The following is an 18,261-nucleotide window of genomic DNA, read 5'->3' on the forward strand; positions in this document are numbered from 1 at the left end:
ATCTTCTGTGTCTGTGTTAATTGGTTTCCCTTTTCTTTGTTGAAGAGGGTCTGTGCAATCCTTCTGCCTAGTCCGCCATCTTGCCCCGCCTCCTTGACCCATTTTTAAGTGCACAATTCATCGATGTTAATCACAGCTGTCATCTCACTACCCCTCTCCAGAGGTTTGTCACCCAGACCGAGGCAGTACACCTTCAGCAGTGACCCCTGCTCTCTGTGTCCAACGCTGCTGTAACACACGTACCACAGTGGGTGCTTTCACAAACAGAAAATCATTCTCTCGCAGTTTCAGAGGCTAGCAGTCCGAATCCCGAGTGTCGGCTCTGGGGCAAGCCTTTCTCTCTGTGTCTCTTGGTCCTGGGAGGATCCCAGCACAGGGACCTTGGGTCCAAAGGATACGCTTGGCTCCTGGCTCTTGCCTGGTGGTAGTCAGTCCCTCCCCCAGCCCCGGCTCCCTTCTCTCCTTTCATCTCTCACCCCAGGGGAGCTCCCCTTGCATGGCTCAGGGCTGTGACGGGACTAAACGTGTTGCATCGACCCTTAATCTCTTTTACCTCATCAGCTTATCACATCAGATCACATCCCGGGGAATCATTATGGAACCACACATTACATCATTACACAGCTGCCAAACCACTGAGAATCACCGCCTGCCATGTTGACACAAATTTTGGGAGACACCATTCAAATCTTGATGTTCCCTGTCCCCCCAGCTCCTGGTAGCCACTAATGAACTTGGGTGCCTATGCATTTGTCTGTTCTAGCTCCTTTATATAACACACATCCTTTTATATCTAACCAACTTTATTCTACGTAGTGTTTTCAGGGTCCCTCCATGTTACAGCATGTAGCAGAACCTCATTTCTCTCTAATATTATTCTCCCAATAATATTCCATTGTAAATGAATAGCACATTGTGTTCATCCATTCGTCTGCTGATGGACTTGAGTTGTTTCCACCTCTTGGCTGTTGTGAATAATGCTGCAATGAACACTGGTGTACAGGTATCTGTTGGAGTGTCTACTTCCAGGTCTTTTGGGTAAATACCAAGGAGTAGAATTGCTGTGTCATATGATAATTCTTCATCATCCTTATGAGAAATCTGTACATAGACCAAGAGACAGTCGTTGGAACAGAAGGGATACTGCAGGGTTTAAATCAGGAAAGGTGTGTTTTAGGCCCTATCCTTTTACCATACTTTCAGTCTGTATGCTAAGCAAATAATCCGAGAAGCTGATTTATATGAAGAACAGGGCATCAGGGTTGGAGGAAGGCTCATTAACAACCTGTAATACACAGATAACACAGTCTTGCTTGCTGAAAGTGAAGATGACTTGAAGCACTTACTGATGAAGATTAAAGACTACAGTCTGCAGTATGGGTTACAGCTCAATAGAAAGAAAACAAAAATCCTCATAACTGGACCAATAAGCAACATTATGATAAATGGAGAAAAGATTGACGCTGTCAAGGATTTCATTTTACTTGGATCCACAATCAACCCCCACGGAAGCAGCAGTCAAGAAATCCAACTATGGATTGCCCTTGGGTAATCTGCTGCAGAAGACCTCTTTAAAGTGCTAAGAGCAAAGATGTCACTTTGAAGACTTGGGTGCATCTAACCCAAGCCAGGGTGCTTTCGATTGTGTCATATGCATGTGAAAGCTAGACAAGGAATAAGGGAGACTGAAGAAGAAGTGATGCCTTAGAATTGTAGTGTTGGTGAAGAATATTGTGAACACCAAGAACTGGCAGAGGAATGAACAAATCTGTTTTGGAAGAAGTGCAGCCGGAATGCTCCTTAGAGTGAGACTAGCCAGACTGCGTCTCTCACACTTTGGTCATGTTACCAGGAGGGCAGGCCCTGGAGAAGGACATCATGCTGGTGAACTAGAGGGTCGGCACAAAAGGGAAGACCCGCAACGAGATGGATTGACACAGTGGCTGCAGTGATGGGCTCCAGCATAGCAAGGACTGTGAGGCTGGCGTAGAACTGGACAGGTTTCTGTTGTGCACAGGGTCGCTATGGGTGAGAACCAACTCCGTGGCACCTAACGATAACGATACGGTAATTCCATGTTTGAGTTTTGGAAGCGTCCCCAAACTGTTTTCACAGCAGCTGCACCATTTTATGTTCCCAGCAGCACTGGACGAGAGTTCCAGCATCTCCTCGTCGACACTTGCTGTTTTCTGACAGTAGCCATCCTAGCGGGGGGGTGAACTGGTATCGCGTTGCGGTTTTGATGTGTGTTTCTCCGATGATTAGCGACATCTTTTCGTGTGCTTGTCGGCCATTTGTGTTTCCTCTTTGGTGAAATATTCTGATCATGTTGTTTATTTTTGTATGATCGAGTTGAAGGACTGCTTTTTGGATATTAGACCCTTATCAGATAGAGGGTTCCCAAATATTTCCTATCAAGATGTTATTTTTGATAGTAATTTTTATACTTAAATGTTTTAATCTCAAATTCCTCTGTATGAAAATACAGTGTGGAACAAACCACATTCTCTGAGTGAACGAAGTCCAGGGGGAAGTGGGAGGCCCTGCTCTGTCACTGGCAGGCAGTGGCCTAGAAAGGCACTTCTTCCGGGGCCCCTCTCGGATTAAAGCAGCCCGTCTTTGAGACTCCTTCCAGCTGCTTCCAGCTGGTGCCTTTATGTGGCTAAGGAAGTTCCCCTTAGAGTAAGGGGATAGTCTTTTCTTTGGATCCAGTTTCACAGAGTCTTGGAACTTACTTAGCTCCATAGTAACACAGACAAGTTTCAGGTCTGGTCCTGACCCTGGGAAAGCTTTGGGGAAACAAAGCCAGCCCCAGATTTCCTCACTTTCTATCCGTTGCTTATCTGAGAAGATCTTGCTTGCAGCTCCTCCACGCTGGTAGTGTTGCAACGGGCGGATTTTCCACGGCTACCCAGGAGCACGTAGCCAAGCCAAGTAGTAAACTTCTGACTCTCTTCCAGCTTTGGGCCACGGAGGGAGCGAGGCAGACTAGATGCTCAGAGGCCTGTTTCTTTGATTTAAAGAGACAGCTGGATCTGTCCATTGCTTCCGTGTTTTCGGGGGAGAGTCGGCAGTGTTCTCACTACAAACATCAATTCACTTTTAAAACGCGGTTCGCTTTTTATCAGGCAGCCCCTCCTACGGCTTGAGTGCTAGCTCAGGATAGTCTGTCGTTTGCATGGAACTCAAAGACCCTACGGAGAAGTCTCTGCGTTTCCATCACAGCTTTTTGGAATTATGTTGTAACTCACATGAAAACCCTGCCTTCGTTTCTAGCTTTAATGAGATAAAAATGGACAGGCAGGAGGAGCCGTTCTGGGACCTTCTTCTCTGTCTCCCTGGGACCTGGGACTCCGCACAGTGGGTGATTCCACCACAGGTCTCTATAGACCCTTTGGCAAGGCTTTTGACAACTGCTGTCACCAGTGTCCTCTGGCATTTTAAGGGCCCACCTGGGAATGGAAGCTGAGGAACAATCACTATCTCCTCTGTGGTAAATTCGAGGTTGGGCTGGATGCCACGACAGCTGAGCAGTTCTGGAAGGTGGCTAGACTGTGCGTGCACCCTTACGGCCTTCTGGGACCTTTAAGAGATGACCTACTCAGATGTTAACAGTCATTGTACTTTCATAAGTAGCATCATTGTTGTTGCCAGGTGCCTGAGTCTTGCACCGATCCTGTGATTAGCTGGGGATCAGACCAAGGTTTTCACGGGCTGATTGTCAGAGCTAGATCACCAGGCCTCAGTCTGGAAGCTCCACGGAAACCCATTCACCATCACAGCAACAAACGAACCTTCCCTGACTGGTGAGCGGTGGCTGCGTCTGAGAGGCACTGGCCAGGAATTGAACCTGGATCTCCCGCACCGAAGGCAGAAATTCTGCCACCGCCCCACCACCGCCCCATGGGTTAACCTACAGAGAGGGCTGAAGGAGCCATGGCAGGGAGGTGCTCCCATCCTGGACTGGAGGCAGCCGCGTTCAGGACACGATGGTGCTGTCGTGGTGCGTCCACGCCCAGGGGTCTCTCTCCCCTCTCTGCTCTTTGGCATCAGGGATGAACCCGGAGCTGAGGCTCACCAAACACCAAGCACCTCCATTATCCTCTCCTGGGTGCACAGTGCAAGTGTGCAGTTTTCAGAAGCCGTAGTTAAAACTTCATTCATTTTGGTTCCACAAATTCCAAGTGGGAGAATTTAGCCACTGAGCTGACGTTTACTTTTGCACGTGCTAAAGAATTTGAAAGCAAACTGATGGTGTTAATGAGATTGCAAGGAACTCTGGTGGAACAGTGGTGAAAACACTCAGCTGCTAGCCAAAAGGTCGGTGGTTCAAACCCAGCAGCCACTTCATGGGAGAAAGATGTAACAGTCTGTTTCCGTAAAGATGACAGTCTTGGAAACCCTGTGGGGGCAGTTCTACTCTGTCCTTAGGGTCTCTAGGAGTCGGAATCAACTTGACAGCAGTGGGGTTTTTTTAATTAGGTTGCTGGGTGGCATCTTGGTTCCGTGTAACATCACATGTTCTCTTGTCATGTTGGAGCCCTTTGTGTAGGATTTAGACGTCAGTTCAGGTTCTCATCTTTTTGTCGAGGCAGATTCCCAGAGGGCTTTTCAAAATAAAAGTTTCTAAACTTGGGTGAGGGGACCCACCCAAGTTAGTTGTCCACTCAGCCAGTGTTCATGATTGCTGTGATGTTAGGTGCTGGGGACGCGGTGAGGGAGCGGAGGTCACGTGACCCCTGCCTCACAGGACATGAATGTGGGTCACGCGTTCATAATGTTGCAGCTGGACAGGATGTACGTGGAGATAATGAAATAACCCCCCACCGTCTGTCGCTGTGTCGTGCTGTGGTGGCTGGCGTGTGTCTGTGATGTTGTGAGGCCACTGCTATTTCAAATACCAGGAGGGTCACCCACCGTGCACAGGACTCAGCAGGGCTTTCAAACTCCAGACTAGGCCGAAAGGGCTGGCGACATACTTCTGAGAATTAGCCGATGGACAATCTATGGGTCCCAACAGAATCTGCCCCATAGCAGTCTGGGAGCTGAGCCCCTTAGGTTGGAAGGTGCTCAGAGCACACAGTGGCCACAGCCATGGGCCCAAGCGTCCCAACGATTGGGAAGATGGTGCACGACAGGGGAACGTTTTGTTCTGTTGCAAACAGGGTTGCCCCCAGTTGGAGCTGACTCGGCCACAGTTAACAACAACAATGTAATAGTTCTTCCCGAACGTCCTGTTGCCGCAGCCTGGTAACACAGTCCCCCGTCAGTGTGCTTTGGTGCCCTCGTCCCATCCTGCAGTTCCTATCCTAGCCTTTTTTGGTTTGATGGAATTTGAAGAGAGAGCGTTAGTTCGACGTCCGCACTGCCTTGCAGTGGGGAGCAGGCAGTGTGTGTCTGTGGTGCCCGTGTGCCTTCTGCCGGTCGCTGTCACCTGGGCTGTTCTTAAAAAGTCTGCAGTGCACAGCAAACAGCAGCAACAGCCCCGTCTTCCCTTCGCTGTGTAGAACAAGCAAACGAGTCACATCCCTCTTTCCATCCGTTTCCGGGGGCTGGGTCCCCGCAGTGAGGAACAGGTGGGTTTACCTGCTTCTTCCTTCCCCACCACGTCGCCCCCGAGCTCGGTTGAGAGAGCCTGCGGCCCATGTCTCCTGCTCTCAGGTGGCAGTTGGTGAATTTTAGAATGGGGGCCCATGACCACTGTGGGGTGCAGCGAAGAAGGACAGAGAGGGGACAGGGACCTGGGCTGAGAGCCCAGGGTCCCAGGGGCTTTTTTCTCTTACGCCTGTGTGTCCCAGCCTCTCCTGCTGTCTGTTGCCCCGGTTTTGTTTGTTCGGGTTATTTTTCTTCTTCATTTTTTAGAGAAGGAGCCATGCTGTCCCAATGGTCAAGCTCTTGTCTGCGTTAGTAGGTGGCTTGAACCCACACAGCGGCTCCACGGGAGAACCACCCGGAGATCTGCTTCTGTAAAGATGGCAGCCGAGGAAGCCCTATGGGGCAGCCCTGCTCAGTCCCGTGGGGTCGCTGTGAGTCAGATGTGACCCAGGGCACTTCACAGCACCAAGAGCGTTTTAAAGAGCACTGTCAGGGTTACAGGACTGCTGCGTGACAAGGCCCGAGTGCCTGTGCACGCCTCTCCACCCCGCACACAGCCTCTCCCGTTCTCCACGCCTTGCCTTTCTGGGGTGCAGGGGTTCCGGTCGGTGAACGGATGGCCCTGCGTTATGAACTCAGGTCCCCAGTGGGCACCGGGGCCACTCACGTGCCTGCTAGAGTGTCAGCACCGGGAGGAGCATGATCTCACCTTCAGTTGTCAGTGGCCTCCTGGATGAGCCTCCGTGACATTTGCCATTACTCTGTAAGTCTGGGTTAGTCGGTTCAGCTCATCTGTGGAAGCTAATGGTCTCCTTTTGGGCACGGTGCCTGCCCAGTGAGGGCCCAGGGTGCTGCCTGGCTGCGCCTGCCTCCCACACGTGGTCGGGTCCGCCCAGGACTGGGTCAGCAAGAGAAAGCCTGAGAAGAGCCGGACCCAGAAGACCACAGCGTCTCACTCAGGAATGCCACTCATTCCGCTGCTTCTGTAAAAAATTTGCAGCTGCTCAGGATGACCAGTAGGTGGCGTTGAAGCTGAGACGAATACAAAGACGAACCCATCACAGACGGTGTTCTGCGTGTCAGATATAAACCATTTGTTACTGCTCGCCCCGACGTTTTATCTTTTTTGACATGAGGAGAGCCCTTTGTATTTTTCACATACACTCAAGGTTGGGAACATTCAGGCTTTTGTTTAAAATCATTTCTGGACACATCCCAAGCCATGGAAAGCAGGGACTCACCTAGGTACATGCACCCCCAGCGTTCATGGCAGCAGTCTTCACAATATGGAAGCTGGAAACCACTGTCCATCAGCTGATGTGTGGACAAACCAGATGTGGCCTATCCATACCAGGGGATGCTGTTCAGCCATAAAGAGGGATGAAATCTCAGGACACACCATGACATGGAAGAACCTTGAAAACATGGCGCGGAGTGAAATAAGTTAGATACAAAACGACACGCGTTGTCTGATTCCACTGATAACGAACCCTCCAGAAGAGCAGAGGCATAGTTTATTAGTTGGTTACCAGGGCCTGAGCAGCACAGGGCCTAAGGTATTTGACTGCCAACCAGAAGGTCAGCGGTTCAAACCCACCAGCCGCTCGGTGGAAGGAAGATGGGGCAATCTACTTCCGTAAAGATTTACTGCGTTGGAAACTCTGTGGGGGTTGCTATGAGTTGGAATCGACTTTATGGCAGTGCGTTTGGCTTGGTGTTTGGTTACCAGGGGCTGGGAGGGGTGGATGGGGAGTGTGAGGGCGTCACATCCTACTCCCCAGTAGCAAATGATGATCCCTTCTAATCAGCTTGTTGTCCCCTCTGTTCTGACACCATCTGCACACACGGCACCCCCTCCTCTGGGCCCAGCCCCCCAGAGCCAGACCTCACAAGCTAAAGGTCCCTGTCCTCCAGACTGCCACATCTGCCCAAGACCCCAGCTCCAGCTGCAAGCGTGGGTGTCCCCATGACACCCCCACTTCTGACTGGCTGGCTCCTGCTGCTCCCTTGGCTTCAGTGGGTCACTGCGGCCACTCACAGAACTCAGGGATGTGCTGTACTTACGACTGCAGGTCTGTTATGGCCAAAAGGATCCCAAGGAAGAGATGCATGTGGTCTGGGAGGGTCCCCAGCATGAACGTGCTACCCGCCCCGTGTATCGATGTCTTTCACCAGCCAGGAAGCCCCTGGAGCTCCCGGGTCCAGACCCCTTACTGGGGCCTCATTGCTCAGGCAGGTTTGATTGAATCAGTGCCGCCACCCCCCCCCCCCACCGCTGAGATCGGCTGATATCAAGAGGCAGTCTCTGGTGGCCTGGCCAGCCCTCACCTCAGTCACCTCATTAGCATCAACCTTCTGGGGGCCTCAGCAAAGACACTTCAATCACTGGGGAAGTTTCAGGGCTTTGGAGGGTCTCTCAGGAGCCAAAGACAGACATGAGATTCTCTGGATGCGGTTATATTCTTTACCCCACAGGATCATTGGTTAACGGTACAGAGTTTCTCCTTGGTGACGATGAAGGTGTGGAGACGTAATAGTGGTGGTTGGGCAGGGAGTTGCGGGGTAGCACAAAGATTAACACCCTCAGCTGCTCACCAGAAGGTTGGAGATTCAAGTCTGCCCTGAGACACCTGGGAAGAAAGGTCTGGTAACTGAGTTCTGAAAAATCATAGGAAACCCAATGGAGCAGAGTTCCACCTAGTAAGACATGGGGTCGGAATCGACTCAATGGCAACTGGTACTGTTGGATGTTTGTGCAACATGTTGTTGTTATGTGCCATCGAGTCAGACCTGACTCGTGGCAGCCCCTCCTTGGGTTGCCGAGGCAGTATCACTACGGAAGTAGATTGCCCCATCTTCTTTCCGAGGAGTGGCTGGTGGGTTTGAACTTCCAGGCTTCTGATTAGCAGTCAAGTGCCTTAGGCATTATGCTACCAGAGCTCCCTTGTGCAATATAGTGAATGGAATTAACATCACTGGATCGTACACTAAAAAATGGCTAAAGTGGGAATTTTTGTTATATGTTATTACCACAATTAAACACGCACACCCAAAACCTGTTGTTGAGTTGATTCTGACTTACAGCAAGCCTGTAGGATAGTCAAACGGCCCCATGGGGTATCTGAGGTTGTAAATCTTTACAGAAGAAGACTACCACATTCTTCTCCTGTGGAGTGGCTGGTGGGTTCAAACTGCCAACCTTTTCATGAGCAGCTGAGTGCTTTAACCATTGTGCCACATACACACACACACACACACACACAGGCAGGAGATAGAACCCGCTTTCTGCAGGCTCACACTTCTCTCTGTGCCCGGCTGGCCTTTACCTCAGAGCAGGGTTGGAGCCTCTGAGGACTGTCTGAGGTTTATCAGAGGGGGCATTAGTTGACCCCGGGGGTCTAACTAGCTCTGCAGGACTTCTTCATCTCTCTCATTCCCTGTAGGCAGTCCGTTTGCTTCTCATACCTCCTAGGTGTCCCGTCTTTCTTCATCAGAACTGAAAGTCAGATGTGCTCCTTGTTAACCGCTTCGGGCCTGCGTGTCCCACGTCCCTTGTTGTTTTTCTCAGCAGTGCAGCATTTCTTTGGCCACTACATCCATTCGCTTCAGCGAGCTCCTCCCACGGGATAGCTGAAGCTCAAAGCTGCTAAAATGTTTTCCCTAGACCATCCGTGCGTTGCTTCCTCCCAGCCTGTTCTGGTCTGGACCTTTCCTTACTGAAGACTGAAACCCATTTAGACAAAGTGAGGCCATTTGGGACAGACAGGGTCACAATGATCCCTTCACATCTTTAGTGGAGGCATTTGTATTTTCACCAAGGAGGTTGAAAAGATAGTGTTTCACCTGGAGAATTCAGGCTTAAATAGGCTACGTCTCTGTCCCTGGGTGGCCCAGGTGGGTAAGTGCCCGACTGCTAACTGAAAGGTTGGCAGTCCCTCTCAGCCATGCCTTGGAAGAAAGTCGTGACAATCTGGTTCCAGGAAACCAGACATTGGAAACCCTGTGGAGTACGATTCCACTCACACATGCGGTCACTGTAAGTCAAGCCAATGGCAACTGGTTGGTTTGTGTTTTTCAGTGAGTTTTCAAGCACTCTGCTCCGGAGCGGGGTGCGTTTTGGGTTAGGGCCCCCCAAGGATTCCTTAAGGAGTACCCCTCGTTCTGATGACTGCCTTTGGCGGTGACGTGCATTTGCTTCTCCGGACCAGGGCCGCCCCCTCCCAGCTCGGCTCCCGAGCAGCCCTCGTCGGCCTCCATATTCGAGCACGTGGACAGGATCTCTCACTCGGCAGAGGCCGGCCGCCGCGTGCTCAGTAAGATCCAGCTCATTGCCATGCAGCCCATCCCGGCTCCTCCGGCCCAGCTGCCTGCGCTGGGCGAGCGCGTGGTGGAGACCAACAAGATGAACAAGGAGGTATCTGTCTTATGAGAAAGCATGTTCCGATGTGTGCGGGGCTTAACCACGAGTCGGCGCTACAGAGCCAGTTCCTCCCTGGGGGAGCGGCCGACTCGTGGCGGGAACCTGCAGGGCTGCTCTTGGTTTCTTAGACCAGTGCCGTTCAAGACCGAGCCTGTCACAGGCGGCCCTCCTCAGAGGCCTGCTTGTCAGGCTGGCGCTGCAGGGAACCTGCTTTTCGGGCGGGTTCCGTCCGCTGCCTGATGAGTGACTCCCCTTCCCGTCTGTGTATGCTGATGACGTGTGGTGTATGCTGACGATCCGCCCGCCTTTGGGGAGGCTGGGATTCTGGCGGTGCCGCCAGAGGGTGAGGGCCCTAGGCGGCGCACAGGGTTTGTGCTCAACCAGTGACCTAAAGGTTGGTGGTTCGAACCCACCAGGAGGTGCCTGGGAGGACAGGCCTGGCCATCTGCTTGCAAAGGTCACAGCCTTGAAGAATCCGTGGAGCAGTTTTATGCTGCACACATGGGGTCGCGTGAGTCGCAATCGACTCCACGCAACTCACAACAACGGGTGGAGAGAGGGCGCTTGGTGACCAGCACCAGAAAAACCAATGTTAAAGGCCCTGTGAGTGGGGAGCGCAGTGTTGGAAGGCAGCTCGTTGCCGTCAGCGCGCTCCTCGGGGAGAACCTGAGGCCGGCCGCTGCGCGCCTGGCACGCGCTCGCGTGGCGCACGGAGGGCGCACTGCCGCCTGCAGGGGGCGCTCACCCTCCTCCTCTGTTACCTCCTCAGATTCAGACTGCGCTGAGGCACAAGTCCGAGATCGAGCACCATCGGAACAAGATCCGGCTCCGCGCCAAGCGCCGCGGGCACTACGAGTTCCCGGTGGTGGACGACCTGTCCTCTGGGGACACCCGGGAGCGCCACCGCGTGTACCGCCGTGCACAAATGCAGATCGACAAGATCCTGGACCCCACGGCCAGCGTGCCCTCCGTGTTCATAGAGCCCAGGAAGAGGTGGGTCCGCGGCAGGGCAGGGGCGGGGTCCCAGTGCGCTGCCTTAACCGTTACAGTGTTCACAGGGCGCCTGTCCGTTTGGAAGCGGACGCGTGAACAGCGGCTGAAGAGGTTTATAGGCCAGAGCCTTGTAGGTCTTGGGGACACCTTTTCCAGGTCAGTCCCCATCTTTGTGTGGAAGGCGCTCCCGTTTTCTAGCTTGGTCAGCGGGTGCCTCGGACACTTCCTCTGATTTCATTTCAGGTCACGTTCATTCAAGTGAGGCCACCCGTTCCGTGCCGAAGCTTCTCCCAGGGCCCCCGGCTCTCGCTCCTCTCACCCCGTGCCTCTCGGCTGTGTCCTTACCGCGGGGTGGTGGTAATTCAGGAGGACTCCGGCCTGGGGACACCCGGGCTCTGCTCCGCCAGCGCCCCTCACGTCCCTCTGCCAGCAGGCTTGCTTGTTGCTGTGTTGGTGAACAGGTTCCAGGAGAGCTCCCTGACTAAGGCGCTAGGGGAGATGCTTGATGAAAATCAGCCAATGAAAATGACTCAGAGCACAAGCACCCCATCCCTAAGGTGCTGGTGGCCGGCCCAGGCCAGGCAGTGGTTCCTGACGTTCTGCCAGGGTCATTGTGCACTGTGGCAACCCAACCAGAGCTACTAACAACAGTGTCACCACACTGGCGGGTGTCTGGCTGGCCCCTTCCTCTCTGTCCCTGCAGCCACCATCAGAGTCTAGGATCTGACCTTCAGTGCTGGTCTCCCACGCTTCTGTCTGCCACCACAGGTCCCTGCTCCTTCATCTCCTCCCTCCTTCACACCCCCACTACAGGTCCCTGTTGCTTCTCTGCTCACAACCTGCCCCGGCTCTCACAGCTGCCCCTTGGAACCTGCACACCCTTGCAGGGGTCCCTGCCTCTCATCTCAGCTGACTCCCACCCACCAGGACACAGACAGCTTCCCTGTTTCTCTCCTCGAATGGCCCCGTCTGGTGCTAGGCATGATGGGCCTGCCCATTACATCTTCTGCCCATGCCCCACACCATGACTTGAGACCTGTCACCCCCCCCCTCCCAGGACCTGGCCCAGGGTGTCCAGGCAGGGACGATGTTCACGATGGCCTCCCTCCTCTGGGCGTGTCTGCCTGGTGACTCAGAGAAGGCATGTGGCCTTGTGCTGCTCTCAGTGGGGCACGTGTGTGTACAGTGGGTGGACCGTGGGTGCCTGAGCACAGACACCTGTCTCACGCTTGTGGTGTTGGCCACGCGGCTGTTGTCAGTTATCAGAAAACACTTAGCTTAGTGGATGGGCCCGGGCCAGAAGGTTTCTTCTTATGGCTGTGACTGTCTTTCCCTGGCAGTTCGCGGATAAAGCGTTCTCCCAAGCCACGGCGGAAGCACCAGGTCAATGGGTGCCCCACGGATGCCGAGAAGGACAGGCTCATCACCACAGACAGCGATGGCACCTATAAGCGGCCCCCCGGCGTGCACAACTCAGCCTATCTCGGGTGCCCGGTATGTCCCCCGCTGCTCCGTCGGTGACAGGTGGACGAGTGTGGTTCCTGGGAAGGGTCACGGGTGGGAGAGCGATGTTGGCTGCTGCCCGGTGTGCTGAGGCGCTGATGGCCAGCGGGGCGGGGTGGGCCTGCTCCAGGGGGGAGGGGGGCCTCAGCCACATAAGGTGGGGGGTCTGGAAACATCATCCAGGTTTTCCTCTTCTGTGTCCATGCGCTGGTCTCAAGCGTTAGAAAGGGAGCTTCTTGAGAATAATCGGAAAAGAGAGAAACATCCAGAAAGTTCCCTCGTCTGGCTCTCCCACCCCCACTCCCTTGAGAGGGCTGTTTCGGTTTCTTGGAGGCAGGAGGGGTTTAGGGTTTTGTCCCTCCCCCTGCCCCATCCCAGAGGTAGACCATATCTGTAGACTCTGTGTTCATGTCATGTAGCCTCTAGACAACATCGATGTCTGTGTGGGGTTTGCTCTCTGACTGCCTCCCCCTGCTTCACTGAAAAGACTGCGTTTGCTGCCCCCCCCACACACATTTTTTTATTGTTGTGGGAAAAGATGGGGCTTGATGGGAATTAAGAAGAAAGGAATGAAACATTTTTCATACTGAAAATATGTATTCTCAGTATGTACGGAGTTGCTTGGAATTTTAAAGAGACAAGTGACAGCATTAACCCCCACACACACACAAACAGACCCCACTGAGGAGGAAAGAAGGCCAGCCCGGCTGAGGGGCTGTGAGAGGCATGGACAGAGGCAGCCCCCCGCAGAGAGGGCGTCAGACGCAGCTGAGCCCCGAACGCTGTGGGAACAGCGCTCCCTGAAAGCCCTCAAGGTCCTGTTGTCTTACATCTTCCCGCCTGCAGGGGCAGACGCACAGGAAAACCCTTGTTCAGGGAGTAGCTGTCGAGCAGAAACACACGTTTGGAGAGGGATTTATGATACACGTGATGACTTGAGATGGCGCTCGGTGGGCTGGCCTTTTCTTATCGGAGGCTTGTGCGTTTCTCCTAAACTGCTCCAGGAACTAGCACTGAAGGATTGTACCTCTAAAGACACAAACGTGCAAAACTCCATACTTACCTACCTTGGGCCTAAATATCAACCAGTCCTTATCTGAAAGAACCAGGCTCTTTCCTGAGCGGCCAGCCTCTAGGATTGTAGTAACTGAAAGCCTGTCTGGGACCTCACACCCTGTTCAGCGTATCAATCTCAAGAGTCAGAAGGGCCTGCACCTGCAGCCACTTTCCTGGGGCCACTTTCCAGATGGCAAGTCGCTGGCCGTCCTCACAGTAGATGGAGCTCTTGTGCAGCTGAGTTTTGGGGCCTACTCTTCGGCTGTCTTGGCCTTTGTGGTGTTTGGCTCCATCTGGGAAGTGTGCCCGCAGCTTCAGAGGGTAATGGCTGCCTTCCTTTCCTCTCTGTCTCACACAGGACTTCCGGACCCTGTTGTGGAGGGTAATGAGTTAAGGCAGAGCTGCTCCTCCTTCCTCTCACCCCCCCACCAGCTGAGGTCTTTCCTTCACAGCATCCTGTAGAAGAGCCTATTTCTACCCTCCTCAAGTTCTGTCACCCAGTGCTGTCGAGTGTTGTGGAGGGTGTCACCTGTCTCCTTGTTCTCTTCACTCATCTTCACCCCTGACCCTGACTCTTCTCTCTCATGGCGGCTTGGCTGTGCTTTTCTCCTTCCTTTGTTCTAATTAGACAACATGGCACCTCCTTCTTCGGTTAGTAAATCGTTAGCTTGGTGGTACACTCTCAACCACAGCCTTACTTCCTGGATCCTGAAGAAACCCAGGAATTAGCGAATGGCATGTGTGTCCGTTTGTGTCCTCTTTGTAGGGATGGGCCCAGGATCCTTCTGATGTTAAATCATAAACCATAGACCCCCTTTGGAGTCCCATATCCTTGGCAGAAATTCCAGACAGGAAAGTGTCTGGTATGTAGACCTTCCGACTCTTTGGAACGACACCAGGCCTCCTGTAGGTTGGCAAGTCATGGTCAGATGCTAACTGTCGCCCGGTGGAACCTTTCCTGGGCTATTACAGACTTGGGGAAATAGACTTAGAGGCCCAAGCGTGTGTGGACCCAGGAGTGAGGCCACCAGGTGGGGCTCTTGTGAACAGCAGAGCCCCTGTCCCACCCCATGAGGGCAGTCACTGCTCCACAGGCCTGGGTGCGTCTGAAGGGGGGCGCATGATGCAGACTCTGTCGAGAGAATCTTGAAATTGGAGTTCTCAACGATGTTTCCAGATTTTTAAATGTTGGCTGTCTCCTTTCATCAGATCAAGCAGAGCAGATGTGTGGGCTGTTTGTAGGTTTGCCTGTTTGTCGTAGGGTTTCGCCTCCGTTTGGAGTTCAGGCGCTGCCCGTAACGTTTGGTGCTGGCGTGGATAATAACTGCTGTGATGTTGGGTGGCCATCGCATTCGGAATCATCTTCCAAGCATTGGCTGGGATTAGGCTTGTGTCTGTGGGGATAGAGTTTTTCTTTGTAAGAGACATACCAATGCAAACATATAGAGGCTGTCTTCCTTGGCCCCTTGAATGAACTGACCAGCCACTTGGGCCTGTGAACCATTCTAGAAAAAAGGAATTCCCCCTCCCTCCCGCAGGGCAGGTGGTCACCGTTTCTGTAGACCTCTTCCCCATTCAGTGTTCGGGTTGCAGTAACTGGGACGTTGGGCCTGAGGGGCCGCCGTGGCCGGAGTGGACGTGTCCCGCACTGCGTCCCTCTCAGTGTCCCACAGTTCACCCAGTGTGTGCTATGGCCATTCTTTGCCTCCTAGCAGTAACAGGAAATAAGCTTTAAAAAATCTTAATCAGATGGTACTTGTAGTCCTGCCTTCTAAATAGAACATAATTTACACCTTGCTCATGACTCACGTCAGCCAGAGTTACCTCAGGTTTAAAGACAAAAGGGTCCTGAGTGAATACGTGTTACTCCTACAGCCGTAGGTGGTGGCTGTCATGAAGCCCGTGCACGCGCACACCCCTGACGGGCTCGGCTGTGCTGTGGTGATGGCCTTGGGCTCTGCTGGGGGCGTGTGTTGTCCTTTCCTAGTTGACAGGCTGCTTTGCTTTGATTTCCTTATCTAAAGAAAGTGACTAGCTTTTTCAGCATATACCATTTGAGACATGTTTTGTGGCTGCCCAAGGACTTTAAAAAAAATGGGTGCTTCTGGCCATCGTATTGCAGATAGTTGAGTTTTGCTGGATGTTTTTACGACTTTCTTTTTCTCCTGATGTGAGCTTTTTGTTCCCATGAAATGGCAGCTGTCATTTTTTGATTCTTTTCCTCGATGCCCACGAAGTCTGTTTAAAACCACTCTGCTTCTCGGGGTTTGTTTAGGGACCCCGGGGAAGCGCGTGTCTGACTCCTCTTTTCTCTGGCATTGTCCCTGTAGTCTGATCCCGACCTCCCAGCGGAAGCCCGGACACCATCCTCCACCGAGCTGGGCCGGTACGCTGGCTTGCCCTTCCCGGCTTCGCAGTACATCCCGCCCCAGCCGTCGATCGAGGAGGCCCGCCAGACCATGCATTCCCTCCTGGACGACGCCTTCGCCCTCGTGGCTCCCAGCAGCCAGCCGGCCAGTGCTGTAGGTGCTGGCCCCGGGCTCCCTGCCGGACTGCCTGTGAATAGCACCCCTTCCCGGGAAGAGCGGAGAGCCACACAGTGGGGGTCCTTCTACAGCCCGGTGCAGACGGCCAACAACCCATGCAGCGTGAGTCCTCTCGGGCAAGGTTGGGGGGTTTGTTTCCTGACAGCTTCAGTTTTCAGGGTCCTGCGGCACCCCAATCGCATCCTGGTCTTGGTTCTTAGGATGTTCCACTAGGTTAATTCTTTTTTTTTTAATTGTGATTTGGGTGAAAACGTACAGAGCAAATTCATTTCCCATACAGCAATTCACATACACTTTGTCTCATGACATTGACCACAATTCACCATAATACAACAGCTCCCCTCCCACTTCCTCTTGACAGTCACCTCTTCCCTATGTCTATCCCTCCATGTACCCCTGCCCCCTGAGCCGTCTCCCTGTACATACACAGCCCTTCTTTCTCCCATGATTGTTCTCTCCAAGGGGTATATCTACCTCAGGTAAGTGTTCACCTCCTCTGCCTGTCTTCTGTTTGGCTGGAAGCCACAGGTGTGTGTTCAATTCCAGACCTGAGGGGCAGCTAGGGGCCATAGTCTCAGTGGTTCCACCAGGCTCTATCAGACCAGCAAACCTGGTCCCCCACTAGGTTAATTCTTAGGGTTCCTGGATGTATGAACAGCAGACATGCTCAGCTGCTCACTGAAAGGCTGAAGGTTCAAGTCTTCCCAGAGGCACCGGGAAGAAAGTCCAGGTGATCTCTTTCCAAAAAAACCAGCCAGCAAGAAGTGTGCGGAACATGGTTCTTCTCTCACACTGCTGGGGTCGCCCTGAGTCAGAATCAACTCGACTACTGGGAGAAAGTTAGTTTTTAATGTTGGGAGCAGGCCTTTTATGTAGCTCAGGTGTTTTCTCTGTTGGAGAGTTGGGAAGAGGTGTGGTTTTAGGGAAGCATACTCCTGAGTTGCTTAAGGTTTTAGGAAATGGAGGTGGAGTAGCTGCAAACTGTATTCTCACTGATGTCTCCATACAGGGTGTGGCTTCATTTGGGTCCAAACCGTTCAAGGTCTTGGCTGGCCACCTGAGCATCCAAGGGGTCCTTGAAGTATGGGAGCACAGGTGGCCTGGCCACACCAGGCAGGGAAGGCATTTGCAAATAACCACCTTTCCACCTTGGCAGCTAACGTTTTATCATTTCATCTGCTTTGCTTGCCTTTATTTATCTTAATCTTCAGTTAATTCCTTCGTTTCAAGCTACTTTCCCAAAGACATGAAGAAGAAAGACATGAGGAGTAGCAGTGGTATTTTCTGGTCATTCCAGATCCCCCTGCCACTTCCCCTGAGCACCTGGCAGCCTGTGGTCTTGTCAGACTCTAGAGTCTTGTTTCTTCCAGAATGTAATGTCAGGGGGCCCACCCAGTATGTTGCTTTTTCAGACGGGTTTTTCTTCTTTCATTAGAAATAAGTATTGAAGCTCCCTCCGTGTAGATTTTTTATAGATGGTGTGTTCATTTCTTTTTCCCACTGAGTAATCCTCCATTGTGTGAGGACCACAGTTTGTGTGTCCATTCACTGATTGAAGGATGTAGCTTGGTTACTTCTGTTTGTGCATGAAGTGGTTACAAACACTCACGTGTCGATTTTTGTGTGCATTTAAGTTTTCAGCTCATGTGGGAAGTACCTGAGGTGGGACTGCTGGGTCACATGGTAAACCAGCATCTAGCTTTGTAAGAAACTGCAAGACTGTCGTCCTGAGTGGCCGCACCATTTTACATTCCAGCCAGCAGTGAATGAGAATTCCAGTCACTCCATGTTCTTGCCACACTGATAACATAGTAACTTAACAGTAATTCTTGACTGATTTGTGTTACTATTTTAATTATTTATACTATTATTATAAAGGAGCTCTGGTGGCGTAGTGCCTAAGGCATGCAACCGCTAACCAGAAGGCTGGCGGTTCAAACCCACCAGCCACTCCTCGGAAGGAAGGTTGGGCAATCTATTCTGTAAAGATACCGCCTCGGAAACCCAAGGAGGGGTCGCTATGAATCAAATTGACTCAACAGCAATGAGTTTTATTATTGTAAGCTCTTCTAGTATTAGTATTCATTCTTCATACATGTCGGGGATTAAAGAGTCCATGATAATGTTTTTTTTTTTTTTTTTTTTTTT

At 52.4% G+C, this 18,261-nt stretch overlaps 1 protein-coding gene across 1 annotated transcript in view; it reads left to right on the plus strand.

The window, feature by feature from the left end:
- KIAA1549 (KIAA1549 ortholog) overlaps positions 1-18,261 on the plus strand; it is a 97,129-nt gene that overhangs the window by 56,336 nt on the left and 22,532 nt on the right. Inside the window, exons 13-16 of the mRNA XM_042782529.1 lie at positions 9,804-10,009; positions 10,785-11,008; positions 12,349-12,502; positions 15,898-16,229. Coding sequence (XP_042638463.1) covers positions 9,804-10,009; positions 10,785-11,008; positions 12,349-12,502; positions 15,898-16,229 — 916 coding nt within the window. The remainder of the gene's footprint in view (positions 1-9,803; positions 10,010-10,784; positions 11,009-12,348; positions 12,503-15,897; positions 16,230-18,261) is intronic.

Source organism: Orycteropus afer, unplaced genomic scaffold, assembly GCF_000298275.1.
Source record: "Orycteropus afer afer isolate SDZICR_OR568_19922 unplaced genomic scaffold, OryAfe1.0 scaffold00358, whole genome shotgun sequence".
In the NCBI taxonomy this organism is placed as follows: domain Eukaryota; kingdom Metazoa; phylum Chordata; class Mammalia; order Tubulidentata; family Orycteropodidae; genus Orycteropus; species Orycteropus afer.